The sequence below is a fragment of the Nymphaea colorata genome, chromosome 2 (genome assembly GCF_008831285.2).
Source record: "Nymphaea colorata isolate Beijing-Zhang1983 chromosome 2, ASM883128v2, whole genome shotgun sequence".
Classification (NCBI taxonomy): domain Eukaryota; kingdom Viridiplantae; phylum Streptophyta; class Magnoliopsida; order Nymphaeales; family Nymphaeaceae; genus Nymphaea; species Nymphaea colorata.
In genome coordinates, this window is record NC_045139.1 from 26,600,958 (window position 1) to 26,623,471 (window position 22,514).

At 36.9% G+C, this 22,514-nt stretch overlaps 1 protein-coding gene across 1 annotated transcript; it reads right to left on the reverse strand.

Moving 5' to 3' along the window:
• Positions 1-21,445, reverse strand: LOC116248315 (magnesium-chelatase subunit ChlD, chloroplastic). The gene is made up of 15 exons (XM_031621046.2): positions 21,100-21,445; positions 20,817-20,995; positions 19,886-19,970; positions 19,494-19,810; positions 19,202-19,325; positions 17,014-17,106; positions 6,836-6,931; positions 4,699-4,839; positions 4,344-4,544; positions 2,965-3,120; positions 2,541-2,648; positions 1,513-1,647; positions 1,253-1,414; positions 348-468; positions 1-247 (listed from the first exon to the last, which is right to left on the reverse strand). The coding sequence occupies exons 1-15, from the start codon at positions 21,379-21,381 to the stop codon at positions 162-164; spliced, it is 2,286 nt and encodes a 761-aa protein (XP_031476906.1). The 5' UTR covers positions 21,382-21,445; the 3' UTR covers positions 1-161.
• Positions 21,446-22,514: the final 1,069 nt, after the last annotated feature.

Below are 22,514 nucleotides of genomic sequence, written 5' to 3' on the forward strand. Positions count from 1 at the left end.
TAAACCAAGGAAAATTCCAATCAGCATTCCATTTCCACAAAGATCCTGGTATACAAGGCGTTGGAGACAGCAAAATCCAACAGAGATTACATAATTGCAATATAAACACAAATAAACAAAAAATTGACATCACAAGATTGTTACATGTTGAAATTGAAGGATCAAGAGTTCTTCAGGGCACTCAGTGCTTCCTTGGTTGTTGCAGATATGACAGCATCTGAGGCGTTTGGCAAGTAATAGTATTTTCCTGTGCAAATAGCAATAATTTAAGCAAACATTCATTGGCATCTAACATAAAATAAATGAGTTCTACATTGGAAAAAAGGATTGTAAGAGAGGCTGCGGACCTTGAGCAACTCTAGCGATCTCCTTTGCAAATCCCGTCGACACAAACTTGTTCTCCGTGTCAATTACCAGAAGTGACATACCTGCTTTGAAGATTTTGCCAGCTACATCCAAAATCTCATCCTTGGAAGAGGAAGAAGTAAAAAAAAATAAGCTAAGTTGGCTATTCAAAAGAGATAAACTCCAACTTTACAACAGACGACATTTTTGTGGGTAGCAAGGGTAAACTCAGCTTTTCTGACATCAGAATTGCCAACCTAGGACGTAGGTGTTTACCAAGCCCTTCTCTGTTTGATAGTCAGAATAAGGCCAGTGGTTACAATACCTTGTGCCCCTGCTTACCAGGAGGGCCGCAGCCATTTTTCAGAGGGAGTTAATCCAACTGTTCAATTCTAGGCCAAGATCAACTCAAGAACTTGAACCAAGCACCTAGCCAAGTGTGAAATGCTTTCAGGTGCAAACATGGTAGTTCTTCCAATAGAGAACTAATATAACTTGGAAAAATTGATAGAACCAACAGGCCGGTTCCAGGTTAACTTCAGTTTGCACTTGAGTTCCACAAAGTTGGAGATCATTTTGGTCTCAATTGTTAAGTTCTTAACCAAATTTCAAGTTGTTGGTATGCCTCAATACACCCATTGCCAAGTAGGCGACTCAAGCATCCGACACTTAAGCACCTAGAAGACATGATCAAACACACAGACTTCATGGATCACTGCCAACAATTCTGAACCAGCAGTTCACTAATTCCTAGCTGAAGACTGGTAATGGCCTTGGGAAGACAGATATCATGAAGCGGGCACATTTAAAAGAGTAAAGAAATAAAAACTGGGGCAATAATTATTATCAAAGTTATCCACCAAAATTTAACAAGGAAAGCACAAAGCTAGTAAGGCATATTTATTACCTTCAGTTCCTGTGCTGAAGGCTTAGGGGCATCTGGAGATGCAGCGACTTCAGGATCAGTAGACCTCTTCAGTGAGACATTGGCTCTTCCATCAGTAATTGCTACTATCATGACTCGTCCAACATCACCACTTTTTTCAGCATTCAACCCCACCCTAACAGCCTAACACATTTACATTGTTGAGTCACACAACTTGGATAGAAGAAAATCATATCCTTGTATGAAGAATAAACTGGGAGAAAGATAAACTTCAGAATTACCGTGCTAAGACCATGAGCTAATGGGGAACCTCCACCACAAGGAAGCCTCTCAAGGCGCTTTCTTGCCATAGCAATAGAACGTGAAGGAGGAAGAAGCACATCAGCTGAATCACCTCGGAAAGGGATGATGGCAACCTATCATACAGCTCAAGCATCAAGATAGATGCAGATGGAATGAGATACAAACAACCACACATGTGGACCAGGATCTAGAACCAGAAGCACACATGCACACATATTACTATGCCATGCACCAAAACTGAATATTAACTAGGATCTAATTGGAACTTGGTCTCACATATTCCAGCTAATGCAGAGACACTCTACTTGATGTAAAACAAGAAGGAAACATAACTAGGCAACCGAAAGTTGTCTAAGCTACTATTGACTCACATGTTTGGATCCAATAAGAGTAGTTCATGCATCCAACTCCACTGAGAAATTTGAACTGCTTGAAATAAAGGATCATACACATGAAATGCTAGTAGAAGCAGGAACATAATTAATACATAGATAGTCGGAGCATACAAATATTTGAGCTGCTTGAATTAAACTTGACTTCCCAATGTTCTAAGCTGGGTTCAAACTCAATCCATCAATTATCAAGGCAAAAACGACCAGATCAGAACTTGTATATCAATAAGCCAAAGCTAGAAAAGCCAGCTTGACCGCAGAGTGGAAAAGGACATGAACATATAATACATTTTATGTCTATCATAGCAGGGTAATGTTGATATAGGGGTTTTCTTCATTGTCAGCCGTCCATCATTAAGAAACAACATTTCCTTTTAATACTCAGCTAAGCATGAGCTTTCCAGGCCAGGGCGAGCATAAGCTCAAGCGGATTCTGCAAGCTTGGAAATCTTATTGCCAAGCTGAAGTAAAAAACACCCATTCTCAGGCCAAGCTCAACTGATGTGCAATCCTTGAAAAACATTGTATGTCAATTACCCCATTATATTTTGCTTAAAAAAACTTCAACAAACTATTCAATTGATTAATGTTCAAGGTTTAGCAACAAATACTACCTGATCTCTGCTTGTATAGCTCTCAGCAAGCAATTTTAGTGCTGCACCTTTCGCATTTTGCATACGATTTAATGCCATACTCCCACTAGCATCAACTACAAATATAACCTGCCAAGGAACACCACAGGACAGTTAATCTCAATGAAGGCCCTCCTGTACTTGCCAACACTAGCATGCACAATATCATAATTCCAGATTTTAATGATTCTAAAACATTGTGAGAATTAAGGAGCTAAGTTCAAAAACAAATAAAAAGTTCTCTGAGACTGATTGACAATGTGTATCTGAGGACATCGGGTCATTCAGAAATCAGAGAAACAATATTGCACTGTAAATCATTAATTCTAAATGACACATTTGTTTTTCAGAGTCAAAGCAAATCAAGAAAGGGAAAATAAAAGTAACAATCCAAAACTCAACATACCAATGCTCCAGCCTTTCTAGCCATTCTTTTAGCACGCATGTCGGCTTTCTCCACAAACACCCTCTTATTCTCTTCAACGCTCTTTTGCCTCCGCAGCTTCTGATAAGGTGCAGCAGCCCTAAGGGTTGCATCAACAGCTAATCTTCTCACAGGTCCCTGTTCGAGGGATGACCAACAAAAATTATGAGCCCTAGGAAAGTCAAGCTCTTAACACATCAGAACAGCAAAGCCTTATATATTGAGCAGTGAGTGGTTTTCTTTTGGAAGATCTCAAAAACATACTTAAAGAATCAGCAAAAATCAAAGCAAACTTAAAATTTTCGTATTGTTAAAAGGATACCCAAATTTCGCACCATTAACAAAGAACAAACTGTGAGATTCTCCAGAAGCTATCACTGCAGAAAACGAGACGAGAGGAAGAGAACAGAGCTGAAAGAAAACCACATGTCTCAGCAGCCAGAGTTGTGGTTCATTCAATTAATAAAAAAGGGTGAATACCCTAAGACTCAATCTTTACAAGAATACCCTTAAGTAAAACAGTGTTTACACTTTACAGCATACAACATAACTTATTAGAACTGGATCTGTAAAGGATCTAGATCCAATAACTTACAAATCATCACGTCTTAACACAAACATTTGCCCATTAGCCTTAGGTCATCACTAACTCAAGCTTGGGTTAACATGATAAGAAGACTAAAATACCCTTAATAAAGGCAAATTATAAATTCACTAGTTTGTGTTAATTTTCTTAACTATATCCCGAACATTAATACATGATTGATTAATTATATCCAGTTTTTTCACTAACATTTAAAGCAATTATGTGTAATGTCAGTTCTTAAAAAAAATGTAATTGTATTAATAAAATTGGACATATTTTCATGTAATTTTTGGAGGGTAAAATAATCATGTTTTACTGCTTTAGCAATCAAAGTTCTAAACATAATCTTATGAATCTTTTCTATTAACCATAGAAAAACTAAGGTATGCTCTTAACAACATGAAAAGGTTAGGAGTACTTTTTATGATTAACAATTCTTCTTTAGATGCGTTTTTGAAATTTGCCTTTACTTTTTCTGGCCAATAAAGTTGCAGATATTTCCATTACTTAAATGTACAAGATGAATGTGAGTGAAAGTTCCTCTGTCATTTCTGGCTTGTACAAAGATATTCGCCATAGTTCCATGGGGAAAGAAGAAAAAAAACACTATTAACTACTTGATTATTGCATCTGGATATAAATTTAAATTGTTAGATCACCCTAAATTCCATTAATTTCACATAATAACCCACAAATATCTCCACCAAAATTCCTTTTCCAGAACAAAAAGCAAAAACGAAGCAAATTAAAAATGTGGTATGTACGCAGCACAAACCTTTGGAAGCATTGGCTTAATGTAGCGACCTCTGTCTTCAGAAAATATTACATTCTTTGCTCTTCCAGCTCTTCCACGCCGTCTCTGAGCTTGTTGAGCAAAAAAGAGGAGCTTTTCATCTACCAGACCTCCTTCAGCATCAAAAATAAATTCATCAGGTATCTGTTCTTCCTGCTGCTCATTTTCTTGGTCATCATCCTCCTACAGAGAAAAATTGAAAAAAAAACGTACATAAGCACACTGTAATGTATACTTCTGTACTTTGGAGCAAATAGGTCTATTTCTTACAAGTCAAAGCTGGGAACAGAAAAGAAATTAAATTAGTGTGCCTCTCCTCAAATAAAAAAGAATTTACCTCTTGGTCTTCCTCTTCATCTTGGTCTTCTGAAGAATCTTGATTCTGTGGAGGAGGAGGTGGGGGAGGAGGTGGGGGTTGGTTTTGCTGATCATTTGGGCTTTCACTGATGATGGAACGAGGTAAAATAACCAGCTCAACCTGTGGATCAATATTCAAGAAACATATGAACTTGGAAATAGAAAAGGATGTAAGAAGCACATTCTTTTTTGGAAATAGCTTTTCCAGCCATAATAACTTCCACTCTTTACAACCCAAGGAGAAAGAGAGCCATTCTGCTTGCAGTGATTTACACACAAGAAGCTAATGATGGGCATTGAAGTGTCGAAAGTGGAATGACAGTCAATACTTTTTCTAATAGAAGGAAACAAGCAGCTCAAGTCTACAAGCATGGACATAAATATTATACAAACTATCCCACACGTAACTCGAAACCGCAGAAATACTAATTTACACAAAACAAACATAAACAGAGCTGGTAAAGCCGTAAAGAATATACTTAGAAACCAAACAGAAAAAGTGAATAAGCACTGTATAGTCAGTACATAAAATATACAAGATACCTACAGAAGCGAATTAACTCAACAAGCTCAGGAAATACCAAAGCCCAAGGAGAACATTTTCCAAGCCAATAACTACAAGCATTACAACAAAGAAAGCTATTCCTGCACAAAACATACAAGGAGAAGGGAAGTTACTAGAAGACCTATTGGACTCGCAATTTGAGAGTTGAGGCACATAAAATTGCTGGGCTGCCTTAATTGCTAAGGGAACCAGTAAATGCATCCATCTAGTTTGTTGTACACATGGAGTAGGGGCTATGAACATGCAAGCTGGCCTCTTTCAGCCTCAGGCCTCTTGGCAATCAAGAATGAGAATATGTTCACACCACACAGCATGAATGAGCCAATCTGAGCTCAATCATTACAGTAGAATATACACCAAATATGTCTCATTTTCTAAAACAGGTGTCTTTTCTAGAGTGAATTTGTAAAATTTAATAATATACTTCCACTATAATATTAAAATATAGATAATGTAACATATCTGCATATAGTAAAAATATTTAAAATATATCTAAGATACATAATATGGTGTATATATATGTGTATGTTTGTGTGCTCGCCAGCACATGTTCATGCACGTGTGTATATCTGCATCCTTGCAATTGTGTATGTGTACAAAAATAGGTAATATGTATGTATAAGTTTACAAATCTCAATATATGTATCTTGTAAACTGGCAAGCCTGTACAAGATTTGCCTGTTGAGCCTATTTGATGATCACCAAGAAGCACTTCCGCAAGCCTAGCCAAACCAAACAGCAAACCACTTGGCTCATTTGCCAGCCCAACATTCACCAAGTATGTAGAATCCATAGTCACAAAAAACACGAAAAAAATGCATTAAATAAGTCAGCCATTTAAAAATTTGAAAAAACACCGTTTTTTGAAAAAAAATGGTAAAACGAAAAAAATGCACTTTTTCCTTTTATTCATTTTTTTCAAGTTTTTTTAATGCCAAACTGTTTCTTTTCATTTTCTAATTTTTATTTGTTGCAAATCTACTTATTTTTTGATGTTTGTATTATAAGTTTCTTACTTACTTTTTATAATTTTTAGTTTTTTTATTTATTAAAAATTTACCACTGCCGTATTATACCCGAGAAAAACCTCACCGTTTAAAATGTTGTCAGTATGCTAGAACCTTATCAGTATAAATATGTAACCATGAAATATCCATATGAAACCTACAACCATTGGACACCTGCATCAGCTAAAGGAAGAAAAAGCTGAGATGAGTAGGAATTTGACTGAGAAAGCTCATGCTTTAAGCAAGTGTCATGGACTATACCATAGTTAACAAACAGCGACTTTTCTCATACAAGAATTAAGTATTTCCATATAACCTGCATGCAGACCCAAGTCTGGGGAAAGTCAAGTCCCAGTATCTAAAATGTCTACTATACTTCAACAAAATTTCATGAGTATTATACTGAAAATTCCATGTCAATCACCAGAACCTCAAGTGTCCTCATCTTGCAATAGTCTTTATAACAACAGCACAATATGTTATAGTATCAAGGATGTAATATGAATAATTTCATGAAACCATATTTCACTAAATAGATACTCAACTGCCTTCTTGAGGTCATCCACATTGACCTTTTCACGTCCCTCTAAAGCTGCCAAACACTTTGCAACTCGGGCTGCAAAGATTTCAGGTCTGTGCCCCTGGAATGAAGGAACATATTTCTCAGTTGAGTTGTTTAAGACACACATCATTATCAAAGAAAAAAGCATATTGAGACATTATGCATGTGCAATTGCCGAGCAGCAGGAGTAATACATAGACAAAGGGGGCCACATGCTTCAACAGAAAAAGAAGACAACATCCTTCAAAAGAAAAAGACAAAGGAATTATGCATAAACTGGGACATGTAAACACATATTCACGCTTGATACACAGTTACAGACATGTCCTTCTGGAAAAAAAATGTTGGCCATTCTACCTCAAGAATTACAGACCAGTCAGATAATTATATCTGCATCTGTCACACGCTTCTCACTCATGAAACCTCCGGCTAGGATCCGAATGTATTGTGTTTGGTACAACCCTGAGCCCAATTCAGGCTCAGCTGGCCTTGGACCATCAAACTAAATTTTGGATCAGGACATTTGTATCCATATATTTTGTTGGACCTACTTTCATCTTGGGAAGAAAAAGAACAATTTATGGTTTCTAGTTTCTACCACGTACATAAAAACATGTCTGCACTTCCCACCTCTTCCTTAATTTCAGATGCAAAATTTGGACTTCAAACCCTACATCACTGAATTTTATTCAAACCAGCATCTGCATGCAAATTCATTATTCACATTCTGATACTATAGATAAAGTATGATAAGTCCAATAAGAGATCTACTTGTCCTCTAGTATGTAGTATTCCCACATATATGATGCATTCATCCAACACTTACAATTGATCACCAGCTTTTGCCTGGACGAATATCCAATTTTCTGCTATTTCATGTTAGTTTTGTCTAAAGTTACAATTTCCTTAAGTTTTAGAAGTTTTACAATATATCATCATTGTCTCATTCCTTCTCTTTGTTCAAAAGTTTCAACTGTTGGAAATCCATGTATATATATCAGTGTATATTTTATCATGTATGTGTCTATACAAAACTGTATAATGCATATGTAATATTGTATATATATGTATAATAATGTGTGTGTGTGCAACATATATATATATATATATATATAGCGAGAGAGAGAGAGAGAGAGAGAGAGAGATGTATGTATGATAATGTGTGTGCGCACACACATAGGTATAGGAATTTATTTATATATATTTTTGTTATTTTTATTATCAATCTGTTTAAGTTTGGTCTTTGACCAAATTTTGGCTATGGACTGCTCCAATTGCTCTATTTTGAGCAGTTGGAGCTGGTCCAATGGCTAGCCTTGGCCTCTTTGTTTTGTGTTTTACAAGGGATTTCTCCTTCGTTGTATTTGTTCCTTGATGGATTGTTATTAATTTTTCCTTAATAATATTAATGGTTTATGTGCCTTCTTTGTATTTGTTCTCTTGAACTTTTATCATTGTGAGCTGTTTTCTTGAAGATATTATCCATGTCACTTGGACTTGGTTTATAAGATTGGTGGAGACTTTTACATCATGCCTCTTGTTAAAATATAAATCCTTCACCAGCACGTTGAAGAGGAGTCTCTTAGGATTCCACCTCCTTGTAGAATGTGTTAAAATATTTAATGTCCTTGTAACATGTGAAGAGTCTCTTAGGATTCTATGTTATAGTTAATATCCTTGTTATATGGGAAGTCTCCTAAGATTCTATGTTGTAGTTAATATCCTTGTAATATGTGAAGTCTCTTAGGTTTCTATGATGTAATTAATGTCCTTGGAGCTTGTGAAATCTCCTAGGATTCTACGATTGGAGACTCTTAGAATTCTGAAAATGAGATTATAAATAGAGGCCGTGCAAACCATTTTGGCTACGGCTTCTTCTCCTCAGTTTCTTCTTGTTTTCATTCTCTCTCTCTCTCTCTCTCTCTCTCTCTATCTTCCTGCGTGAGTGCTGTTTTCGGGTTACAGATATTGGTGCTACATTTCTGTCATGGTATCAGAGCGCCAGGTTACGTTATCTCTACCAAACGAAATGCCCAAACAGGTCTGATCTGGTTAGAACTCTTTTCTCATCTTGTCTCTATCCTGAATTTACTTTTCTCTTGTGCAATTCTTGTTCCTTTTTCTTCTTGCTTACCAAGGACACATCTTGTTATATCGTGTCTTCTTTCCCTCTCATCTTCTACCTATATACCATTCCTTTCTGCTGTCATGGAAAACCTTTCGCATTCTAGCATGTCCTCAAGTTTTCTTCCTCACCTTATTACCGAAAAACTCAACCATGAGAATTATCTGATCTGGAAAAGGCAAATCATGCCTTTCATAAGAAGTCAAGGCCTCTTTGGACATCTCGATGGTTCAACAAAGGCTCCACCAATATCCGTCTTACAGGAAATAAAAAATGAGGCAGGAGAAGTTATTGCTGTTCATGAAGACAACAATCCTGAACATGCTATGTGGATGAGACGTGATCAAAGTCTGGTTGCGTATATTTTGTCCACTTTATCTCAACAAGTGTTACTTTCAGTTTCTGATGATTGTACTGCAGAAGAATTATGGGAAACCCTTGCTGATACCTTTTCCCAAATATCAGAAGCTCGAATTATGTACTTAAAGAAAGAATTTCAGAATTTGAGCAAAGGTTCAACGTCTATCATGGATTATTTGGGGCGTATTAAGGCCGTCGCAGACCAACTTGCTGCCTCAGGGAATAACATTTCTGATAAGGAAAAGGTGCAGCAAACCTTGAATGGACTTGGGCATGATTATCATGCTTTTATTACAGCTCTTGAGGTCCTTCCTGTTCTGCCTTCCTTCAACGAACTACAAGGTAAACTTCTCCAACATGAAATGAATATGAAAAGAGTCATTGAAATGACTGATCAAGGGAACTCCCAAAATGTGTTGGCTATGAATGTAAAGTTTGGTAAGAGCCATGGGAACTCCAACCATGGTGGTCGTGGCATTCTACCAACACCACATAACCAAGGTATGTCTCCTTTGGATACTTCAAGAAAAATACCAATTTGTTTTCAGTGCAACAAGAAAGGACACATGAAGGCACAATGTTGGTTTAATCCTCAAAATAAAAACAAAGGGGTAAGACATGATTATAAACAAGGAGGACAAAGTTCTAAATCCACCGCTGAAGATATGCAACAGCTATTGATGGCCGCATTCTCAAAGATGACTATAAAGCAAAATGAGCAGGGAGAATGGTTCTTGGATTCAGGTGCAGCTACCCATGTGACAGGAAATGCAGGTAAATTGACTAACTTATCCCCTCATTACGGTAGAAGTTGCATTATAACAGGTGATGGAAAATCTCATCCTATTGCACATATTGGAAATGCACATATTCCATTGTCATCCTCGTCTCTATCACTGTCTAATGTTGTTCTTGCTCCCAATATCAAAAAGAACATCATATCCATTTCTAAACTCATTGATGATACAAGCTCTTCTGTTGAATTCACACCTTCTTCTGTCTATGTCAAGGACCTCCAAACGAAGAAAATGTTCGCTAAAGGGGAGCGTCAAGGGAATATGTACGTCCTCAAGGAATGTCTACCCAAGGATTCATCCACTTTTGATATAGGATTGAAGACATTTTCTCTTTCTCATAATGCATCATCAGTGCCAAGTTCTTGCCATTTTCAATCAAAAGTAAGGGGCCCTAACCAATTTTTGGAGTCTGATTTGTGGCATAGTCGGCTAGGACACTGTGGTCGACATTTCATTGAAAAACTTGTCACAGATAGTCTCATTCCAAGATCAAGTTTACCTCTTACTTCAAGTGTCAAAAAATGTTCAAGTTGTGGACTTTGTAAGAGTCATGTTTTACCTTTCCATAATATAAATCAAAGGGCTTCCAAACCTTTTGAAACTATTTTTTCTGATGTATGGGGGCCAGCCCCTATTGATTCCATGTCTGGGTCAAGATATTATGTCTTATTCATTGACTCTTACTCACGTTTCACCTGGATTTACTTCATGAAACACAAATCAGAAGTACCTCACATATTTCGAAACTTCTATGCCATGATTCAAACTAAATTTTCATCCAATGTGGTGCATTTTCAATGTGATGGAGGGGGAGAATATTCCTCGCTTGATTTTATTGAATTTCTACGTGAAAAAGGGATAACTAGACAAATTTCCTGCCCTTACACACCACAACAAAATGGTGTAGTTGAGCGGAAACATCGACATATAGTTGAAAGCACCATGAGCATGATGCATGATACTAATGTGCCCATTTCCTTGTGGACTGAAGCCTTCCATACTGCTGTATACATAATAAATTGTTTGCCTATGACACTCTTGATGTCTAAATCGCCATATTTTACACTCTTAGGCAAACAACCTGATTACAAGAACTTGAAGGTTTTTGGTTGTGTATGCTATGTTCACGTTGATGCTGCCTTGAGGAACAAGTTTCAAGACAAAGCTATTCAATGTAGATTCGTTGGATATGCTGATGAATATAAAGGTTTTCGATGCTATGATCCAACAACTAAACGTATCAAAACTTCAAGAAATGTCATTTTTGATGAACATAGTTTTGATAATACAAATGAAATGCCTATGACCATTGAATCTTATGATCCCTGGACCAGTACACAGTTATTCAATGCAGATCCTGTTATAGAAAATGATGTGCCTCAAAGTGAAGATTCAGAGAGAGCAATACAACCGTCGGATATGGCTCAAAGTGAAAATCAAGAAGATCCAACACAGTCATCAAGTCATCACGAAAACAATAATGAACAGAGCAACGATGCACATCGATATTCGGGTCTTATCTACAGTCGACGACTAAGGGACAGAGATGCTCACAGTGAAGAAGACAACATGCCCCACCTTAGAAGATCCCAACGCATTCGTCATCCCATTCACAGGTGGGTTAGCTATGATTCTTTATCACTTGATTTTCAGTTATTCATGGCAAAAGTTGGCAAGGAGGAAGAACCTACTTCATTTGATCAAGCATCAAAATCACATCATTGGAGAAAAGCTATGAAAGAAGAAATGGATGCCTTGCATGAATGTGGAACATGGGAGATCGTTCCGAGGCCACACGAAAAGAACGTAGTGGGCTCCAAATGGGTATACAAAATTAAATACAAACCTGACGGTAGCATAGAAAGACACAAAGCAAGGTTAGTAGCAAAAGGGTTTACACAACAATATGGAGAAGATTATGATGAGACATTCAGCCCTGTGATCAAAATGGGAACAATTCGCGTGATTATATCATTGGCAGTTGAATATGGATGGAGACTACATCAAATGGACGTGAAGAATGCTTTTCTTCATGGTGATTTAAGGGAGGAAGTATATATGGAACAACCTCCAGGATACACGAAAGGAGACTCTCATGCATGGGTTTGCAAACTAAGAAAATCTATTTATAGACTTAAACAGGCCTCACGTTCGTGGTTTGACAGTTTCTCTTGCAAGATTCAAGAATGTGGTTTTCGGAGATGTCCTCTAAATCACTCTCTTTTCATTTATCGAAAGGAAAACATATTTACTTTACTTCTTATATATGTTGATGATATTGTTATCACAGGCAATTCAGAAAAACACATAGAAGAAGCTAAAGTTTTGATGATGCAAAACTTCAAAATGAAAGAGCTTGGTGATTTACGATTCTTTCTTGGAGTGGAGATTGATAGGCACAATAATCGCCTCACATTGACACAACAGAAATACACGTTGGATTTGTTGAAAACGTCAGGTATGTCTGATTGTAAGCCTGTTGGAACTCCTAGTGTTCTAAATCAAAGACTAAGTGCTCAAGATGGGGAGTTATATGAAGATCCTACGCAATATCGAAGTATTGTTGGGGCACTTCAATATCTTACATTTACTAGACCAGATATTATATATGCTGTGAATCAAGTATCCCAATTTATGCATGCACCTAGAGATACTCACATGGATGCTGTCAAAAGAATATTAAGATATCTTAAAGGGACAGCAGGAGATGGCTTAGTTTATGGTAAGAGTGAAAATATAACTACTGGACATCAACTTATGACATTCACAGATGCAGATTGGGCTGGAGATCCCGATCAAAGAAAGTCCATTTCTGGTTTTTGTATTTTCATTGGACGTAATCTTGTGTCTTGGAGTTGTCGAAAGCAAAAGGCAGTAGCAAGATCCAGCACTGAAGCTGAATACAGATGCATGGCTGCAGGTACTGCTGAAGTTACATGGGTTAGACATTTGCTAGAAGACATTGGAGAAAAAATTAAAACATCAATGTTAATGTGCGATAATCAAAGCGCTATTAACATTGCCTTTAATCCCGTACAACATGGTCGAACAAAGCACATTGAGATTGATCAACACTTTGTTAGACAAAAGGTGGAAGACAAGGAAATTCAGCCTATTTATGTTCGTACAGATGAACAAGTTGCAGACTTATTTACAAAAGGATTAACAAAGGAACGATTCTGGTTTCTAAAAGGCAAGTTGTACATGGTGCAAAACCATGCACAACTTGAGGGAGGGTGTTAAAATATAAATCCTTCACCAGCACGTTGAAGAGGAGTCTCTTAGGATTCCACCTCCTTGTAGAATGTGTTAAAATATTTAATGTCTTTGTAACATGTGAAGAGTCTCCTAGGATTCTATGTTATAGTTAATATCCTTGTTATATGGGAAGTCTCCTAGGATTCTATGTTGTAGTTAATATCCTTGTAATATGTGAAGTCTCTTAGGTTTCTATGATGTAATTAATGTCCTTGGAGCTTGTGAAATCTCCTACGATTCTACGATTGGAGACTCTTAGAATTCTGAAAATGAGATTATAAATAGAGGCCGTGCAAACCATTTTGGCTACGGCTTCTTCTCCTCAGTTTCTTCTTGTTTTCATTCTCTCTCTCTCTCTCTCTCTCTCTCTATCTTCCTGCGTGAGTGCTGTTTTCGGGTTACAGATATTGGTGCTACATTTCTGTCACCTCTTACATTATATATGGAAACCCATGCAGACAAAGAACATAATCGCGGTTGAAGAGTTTTTTTATAGTAACTTCATAGCCTTATTTGTCCCAATCATTGTCACAAATATCGTTCTTGGGAAAATCTCGGCAAGATTTTTCTTGGTATATTTTGGTGAGGTTGTTCTTCCTGGATAAATCTTAAGAAAATCTCGACAATTTTTAAAAAATTAAAAAAATAAAAATCATAAAAAACCTTAAAAATTAAAAAATATTAGAATCACGGGAAAAAATTCAAGAAAAATGGCAGAGATTTTCATTTTTGGTGAGATTTTCCAAATCTCGCGATTTTTCCTATTTTTTCGTTTTATTTGATTTTCTTGTAAATATCACAAGATTTTTGAAAATATCACGATATCTGTGACACTGGTCCCAATGCCCTTTTAGAACCTTTTAATCATACATCATTATTATACATAGTATTTTCTTTTAGGGCCATTTTACTTGAAATTTTATGTTGACCCTTTGCTAGAGCTTCATTTTGTTGCAATAAAGTTTTAGCAAACAGGAAAGAAGATGACATATCTCTCCTTGAAGCTTATCAAAGACAGATGAGAGTGAAAACAAGGGAGAGCTTTGGTCAGATGAATACAGCGCAATAGTTGTATACTAGAGTGTTCTTCACAGATCCACTTGTCTTTGAACATTTTTTGGTGAACTTGAGGTATGATAGTGTTGCATAAAAACTTAAGGAAATTATAAAGCAACAGTTACGAGGATTGACTCGGATTTTAGCTCTTTCTTTTTTTTTTTTCTGGTTGACTTTATTGCCATCTCTTATTTTTTGGATCCCACCTGACTTTGAGGTAAAAATAAAAATTTGGTTACTTGAATCCATTGAGGAGTTTTCAAGGGTCAGATTAGGTTGGACAGGATCGTTTTCATGTCCTTGGCTCCTCGCATGCTAAAAGCAGTTGGGTACAGAATATTGGATTTGGATGGACATCGTCCATCCATTTCCACACTTTTTTCGAGAGTCTGAGACATCAACCGAGTTCAAACCAGTCCTTCAGACGTCAACTGTTCCTCTTCATGGCATGTCACTAGAAACCATCAGAAGGAAGGAGGATTGAGTATTATCTCCTTCCTCAGTATCCTATGGTGTCCTCTCTCTTTCTCTCTCTCTAACACACACACACACACACACAAGTATGGGCAGAACCTGTCAGTTGAAATTCTGGTCGTGTAAACTGAATGCTGGACAGTAGTAGATATTGTTTGGTTGCAAGTTCAGTCTAGTGAAATATAACTGAAGCATTATGAAGATGGATAAGAAAGAAATAATGCAGATATTGGAAATAAAATATGATGCATAAATTAAGCTCATTGTCTGAGTATATGAATGTTGTGCTGAAAGGATTTAATTGTTAGAAATATGTTGGTGGATGAAAAAGACATGAAGAGGATGATGAAGACTGTACAACACCACTCAGTGAATGGGACACGAGTAATTCCAGAATAACATTTTGGGGATTGGGAGCTAAGGAATCAAGTGTTTCTTTCAGCGATAGATAAATTTGATGAAGCAAAAGAAACTTGACACTATTTGAAGCAAATGCATGTCAACCAATTGGACTTGAAGATATTGACTGCACCGAGATAAGAGGACTAAGGCAAGCAGATGAATCTATCTAGCCTTTTGTGCAAAAAATTTGAGAATGTCAGTGTTAGATTATGTGTGAGTACATTTATGTATATACGTATATAAGTATCACCTCATATATTACATATCCAGTATATATATATATATATCATACATAGGTCTACATGTATTTGTTTTCTTCTTTATTGTTCTTTGTTCTTTACTATTTTTGTGTTTTCTTTTCTTTCTCAGCTGTTTGTATTCTAGCCGTTGGAATCATCCCACCCAACATCCAGTCTGCGTGTTGGATTGTGTTTTTTTGCTGTGAAGGGACAGAGCTCTTGTTTAATAGGCAAAGATCTTGTTTTCAGTCAGAATATCTGTTTATGATGAAACCTAATAGAAAGTGTAGAAAACATAAAGGATTTGTAGAGGTGTAGGAAGCTTGAAGCTGAAGCAAAGAAGCAGCAACAAGATATTGATTTACTGATAACTACGAGGCGAGGACTGATGTAGAAAGTGTTTGCAGTAGCATTTCACATCGCTCTACCCTAACATTCATACGTTCAAAAAAATATTTATTTTTTGGGTGCAAACACAAATAAAGAATTGAGTTATGGGCTTCCAGTCTGGAGTATAAAAATCCAAAACCAGATTGCATTCACAGAATCACAATCACTTGCAATAAACACATAAAGTAAAATAGAGATGAAGTTATGATTTCATGCAAAATTGACAGCTTTCTTCAGTTCCTAATACTAGTTACCCAAGAGGCAGACTTGTTATGGTCACAGTCACAAATATCTGTGATATTTGAAAATATTATGTTTTATTTTCATATCAGCATAAATGTTTTTTAAAAGGGAAAATCTCGTGACATTATCAAAATATTGTGCAAAAGTATTTCTTGTGATAAACCACAATATCTTCCATTTTCTTATACAAAATTTTTTCAATATGTTTTTCAGAGTATTTTCAAAACCATTCTGAATTTTTACGATACATTTTTAAGAAAATTAGTAGAGAAGAACTTATTTCATAATTTTTTGTTCTCATTTTTTTATATAGTTTTGAGTTCTCAAGGTTTTCCTGAAAAACAATTTTGCAGAAAAAAAATACCTGACACGAACCTTGCCAGTAAAAACCCAAAAACTATATATATATTTTTTTATTGTTCATGGTTAAGGGAAAGATATGTTCTGAAAATCCACCTCCACAAGGACAACTGAAATTTGATGAAAAAGAGTTGAAGACAATTCATTCCTTTAATGGTACTAAGGGAGTCAGATGGAAAGAGAAAAGGCTCTTGTGTGTTCCAATTTCGGTTCAAGCAGCTGTTCCCCACCATTCAGAGTGGGAACTGCTTGACCTGGACTTGACCTACTTTTGCATATTTTAACCCTCACCCAAATGTGGCTCCATCATCATGCCTAGGCAACATAAGTATGGACAAAAAGTCCAAAGTGATACAGGTCTAGGTTATTCACCTGTCAATCCAATATCAAGGTAGAACAGATGTATGAAAAATATAATAGTGAATGTTTTTTAAACAACAGAGGTTTCAAAACGAACCTGACAACCACCTCTTAGAGCCTCGATAACGAGATACTTCATTTGGTCCCGACTGACGGCCACATCTTTTAAATACTCCCTGGCCAGAATTATCTGTTCTGCAAGAAATCATGTGGAGAATAAGCCTTAGAGCAGCAAATTTGCAAAATAAGAAGTTTACTTCCTTGTTTCAGAACTAAATTGAATAATACACATCATAAGAAAAACTTATCATAAAAAAACAGAGGAAAGATAAATCAGAATATCAAGCAACCAACAGCCTGCTGCTACGCATAACAAAATAGTATACGGACTATCATAAGGACTTTCGAAAAGAACAGGTAACAGTTTTCAGAAATTTCTCACACTATCGAAGAGACAGCACATTGCCAGTCATTGTGATCTAAAACTAAAGGAAAGCAGGCAAACAAAAACATCAAAGTGAACAACACCCTCTGACCTGCAAAATCAGACAATGTTGTAGCTCTCATTGAAGGATACGTGGTGAGCTATAGACAAAGAATTTACTAACTTACTAGGAAAACTAATGACTTGAATATTTTTCTCTATATTTAACCTGAAGAGTCGGTCAATAACCATATTTTCCAGTGAATATAACCCAGTAACTTTGAATTTCCTTGCAAAGCAATCAAGGGTCATCCTTAATTTCAGAACATTGAAGGTTTAGCTAATGCAGGAATGAAGCTGCATATTAGTTATGCTTTTTGAGTTTACCAAGAAGCTCTTGGGGGACCTTATATACCTAAATAAATCTATCATGATTCATGCACTGCAGGATAAGTCACTCCAAAATCAGAAACAAGACAACCTCATACATATAACCAAAATAACAAAAAAGAATAGTAGGTCTCCATTATGTGATGCTGCTATTTGGTAACGAAAGAGCCAATCAAGAACTTGTCTGACTTTGACCATATATTGTCCTTGTCCACGGAGTCATGGACATAAATTCCACTAATACAGTAAGAAACAATTAAATTTATGAAGAGAAATGAACAGATATGGGTATAAGTAACAAGTTTTAACCTCTTTGGCTAGATCTTGCTAGACTTGTTTCTGTATTGTCTGAAGACTAAAGCTAAACTGACCTAATGAGATTGGGGTTCTAGAGTAACAAAAAATCAAAGGAACCCATGCAGGTGGTGCAAATTGCATCAGGTGTAAATGCGGTCATCTTAGGTAGACCTTTTTTCTGTTTGAGACCACAATTAGAACCCAAAAACAACATGGTCTCATTCAGGCTGGTCAAGCGTAACTGAAAATTTCAGACCTATATAGGTTCAAAATCACAGCCAACAACTGAGATGGCAACAGATAATTTTGACACATTCAAGAACAGAAAAAGTGAACGTAAAAAAGTCAGTTTTCTTATGGGTCTTTTCTGGACATGGTTTATGTTCTTTTGAAAAGGTTATGTCAACAAATACTATGCTTATAACAACTTATCAGAACCACAAACTTAAAGCAAAAACATGCCAAAATCTGGCACATTTTTTCATAATTCTGTTGTGACAGTTTAGCTGTTGTCTCTGGTTTGAGATTCAGATGACATCGGCTCTAAAAGTATTCTATATTGGGTTTAAATGGGTTTGTTTCAAGAAAGTTCACATATTAACTGCATTTACATACAGAATGTTCAGAAAGTCCAAGTCAGTTCAGCCATAAATTTTACAGAATTCATTGGCTCAGATACTAAAACAGGTCTCAGAAATGTGTCCAGTATAAAACACATATAGATATGCATGAGCCTCAGGTTTGGGTCAGTGACCAGTCCACTTACAAATTTTGCATGGTCAAAACAAGTTTAAGATTTAGAACCACCATGATCACAGGTCTGTCGATATCAAATTAGTTGGACATCTATTTGGTTACAGTAGCAGAAGCATAGGTTTCAAAGGCCTTTTCAAATATATGTCATCACAGCACTCTATCATTCAACATAAGGGACAACCATACAAATATTAAAACATTTTCACCACGAAATTCACATATATGATAAAACCCAATATAGTGCAACGATAAATGACGGCTCAGAAAATGCCTTTTCTTGTCACTTATTCTCCCTAAAACAATTAAGAAATGGACAGACCATTCTTTTGCGTAATCTATCCTTGAAAAGAACTATATTTCCATTATCATTTATCAACTACTCCAGTAAAGGAAAAGAATAATTATCTCCAGATTTTACCTGTGTTTTTGCAAACTCTGTTTCTTCCTGAACCATTTGGAAGACACCCTCACTGGACTCCTGAAATTTGGTTGCTACATCGACAGCTGCAATACGATCATCAAAACTCATTGGAAGATCTGCACTGAAAAAGTAAAAAGGGTAATTTTTAGATTTTTGGCAAGCATATGAAGAAATTTTTTGTTAATTTGAGCAGCCAACATGGCACTTCAAAGAGTGAATGATAAACAAATAATGCAAGATAAGACTATTAAGAGATTGACTGACAACTTTTGAGGAAACGACTGCAAACCTTAAGTTGATTGCAATTCTGTCCAGTAAATGTTCTCGTACAGCACCTTCCTCTGGGTTGTAGGTAGCAATTAGAAGTGGTTTGCATGGATGGCGGAAACTTATACCTTCACGCTCCACAATATTAACTCCTTCTGTCAAAACATTCAACAGCAAATTGCTAATCCCTTCATCCAATAGATTTATCTCATCAACATATAGGACACCTCTGTGAGCTTCAGCGAGTAGTCCTGGCTGGAAGACAGTCGTTCCCGTTTTAACAGATTCTTCAACATCAACAGAACCAATAAGTCTGTCTTCTGTTACACCCAGCGGGATCTAGGAAAACATACTTTCAGTCAGGTATTCAGAAAAATAGGAAGGAAAAAAAAACAGTTTTTGTTCAGCTGTTACCTGAATGAAAGGAGACCTAACTACTTGAGTTTTAACGTTGCCATCAGCATCATACTGTAGTCTGCTAGCTAAACCATCTTCCCACCTAGAGAATGCAAAGATTATGGAAAAAAAAAAAGCTAAATCCGTAGGTTCATCAACCACACAGTTATTTTTTTCTTTTCCATTTTTTTGACAAGATTTAAAGCAATAAGGATTAAACATCCAACACTCCGTGGTCATGTTCAAGCACTCTACACTACAGTCTGCTACAACTGAGACCAGAAAACCATAGCACGATAAATGCACTTTCAGAGATCTTGGTGCATTACATAGTCTGGTGTGATCTTGATCTGTGTAGTCTGGTTACTTTTTACCACCATCTTCGCATTTAAGTGTGTTGGGCCTTGCGTTGATGCCCATGCGTCCAAGCAACGGAGCTAGCTGGACTAGGTGAAAGGGGATGGCTGATGTCATTGGCATCTAGAGATCAATTTCTGTGCATTCATGTAATTAGTGTATCATTGGCATTTTCAAGAGGGCGAGCCAACTTTCAGACAAAAATGTGTGGTTCGCGTGATGTTCGAGCATGTAAACTGCCCGTTAGGCCAAATGCAGAAGGGAACCGAACATAACAAACAGTAACTATTAGACGAAAAGGTATGTCTCTCAGTAAATTCCACTGGTATCGTGTATGCCTTAACGATGACTGCTGACAATAGTTCCATTTAAAAATAAACAATGTCACTGAATTCGAGGCTTCTTGCTACCAAGAGTCCAGGATCAAATTTTCATATTGATAATAACGGCTTCGAAATCACATTTACAGTATTTAATAAATGTATGGGACGGTAATATTCCTATGCAGCTCAACTCCGAACGCTAGCCAGCATTAAAAGTTAGAGGAACTTGAGCAGAACTATGTGATAGCAGCTCAAGTTACTAAGCTTACTCTTCAGGGCACAGTGGGTCCGCGTTGGATATGGAACCGACGACCACCTCGATAGGCGGGAGTATGGCATGCAACCCTCTGGCCATCACCGTCTTCGCCGTCCCTCGCTTCCCGGAGATTGCAATTCCGCCGATCTCGCGATCGATAGCACCAAGCAGCAAAGCGGTCTTTATCGCATCCTGCGGGCCATCATTGACGGAAGGAAAACATCCATCAGTTCACATATCGAGAAACTCGACACCAGAGGAGGCGGGGAAAGAAGAGTAAGGAAAGAGTCGAGCACCTGGCCGACGACGGCGGCGAGAGGAAAGAATTGGCGGCCATAAAGAGTGGCATCGAGGCCCTCGGTTGGTGGCAAGGCCGCTCCATTGGGAGACGCTTGGACAGTGGACTCGGCGGAGACGGCGCGAATGCGGGACGACCGAGCACCCCATCTGAGAGGCCTGGGAGGAGGGAGGATGAGGGCATTGGTGCCGCGGAGGAAGGCAGAGGTGGACGAGGACGAAGGACTCTGGTGGTGCTGAAGGAAGCGACTGAGGGAGAGGGCGGACGGAGCGGAAGCCATGCTCCTGCTGTCAGAGAGAAGCGGGTTCGCTTCCTCTTCTTTTTCTTATCCCTTTCAGGACACGCGCTTGCCGCCAGCATTCTCTATATTCATGCGCGCGAGCACACACACGTTATAGCTACAACTTTCGTTTTAGTGCATATACTTTACTAAAAATACAGAAATACTCTATTTTTATCTTTTTTTTTTTTTAAAAAATGGTTAATGCAATCGATGAGATTGAGTGGTCTTTAGTTTAGATTCTTGAAAAGTGCTATCTTATTTATATTAATGAATAATGCTGTTCTTGATATTAATATGTTAATGATATTAATGAATAATGTTGTTCTTGATATGAAAGATATCATTGAGAAAACATTCTTTTTTCGAAATTCATAATATTTTTTCACCCAAATGCGCCGATGAATTTTTACTGCACGGGTGAATGCAAAACGGACGCTTGATGACGAAAATACAGTAATTTCTTAAACGCTAGAAAACCACTGCCGTTAAATATTACGAAAATGTTTTTGTAAAAAGTTTAGCTACAACATTGATGTTTAGAGTAATTTCTCAAAATCTAGAAAATTACCGCCGTTAAATAATACAAAAATGTTTTTTGTAAAAAGTTTAGCTACAACGTTGGAAAGACTTATCTTTGGCAGCAACGCGGTAAACACCAGACCATTTAAAGTAAGGAACAAAAACCAGACTCTTTGAACATAATTACTAAAATAATTTTTCAACAATCTAAACTTACAGATGTGATTTTTTTCAGCGAAAAGAATACATTAATTATTTTTTATTTTAATAATAGAAAAGTGAACTGTTCTTATAACATAAACATCTTGGTAATAAAAAAAATCATTTTTTCACAAAATAACTTGAATCAAAACATAATCTATATTAAATTAATGTCCATAAGCACATTATGAGGTTCATATTTTGTTTACAATATTTTTTAATATAAATTTAAAACTTTTTGTTTTTATTCCTTACCCAAGTGCTCTGCTCTGGTTTTCACCAATCTTACTCATAGCACACTCAAATTAAAAGCAAGCAGATCGTAATTAGTTGAGTACTTGGCAGTAGGATCCTGGTCCCCAACTCCATTGCTAGGTGCTTATTAGTAAAAATCAATAAAAACTTGGGAC

Coding starts and splice junctions, on each gene's coding strand:
- LOC116248315 (XM_031621046.2), bottom strand. CDS start 21,381: ATGGCTTCCGCTCCGTCCGCCCTCTCCCTCAGTCGCTTCCTTCAGCAC. Junction 19,811..19,885: donor TTAGGTCTCCTTTCATTCAG/GTAACAGCTGAA, acceptor ATGTTTTCCTAG/ATCCCGCTGGGTGTAACAGA. Junction 1,415..1,512: donor TAGCTCATGGTCTTAGCACG/GTAATTCTGAAG, acceptor TAAATGTGTTAG/GCTGTTAGGGTGGGGTTGAA.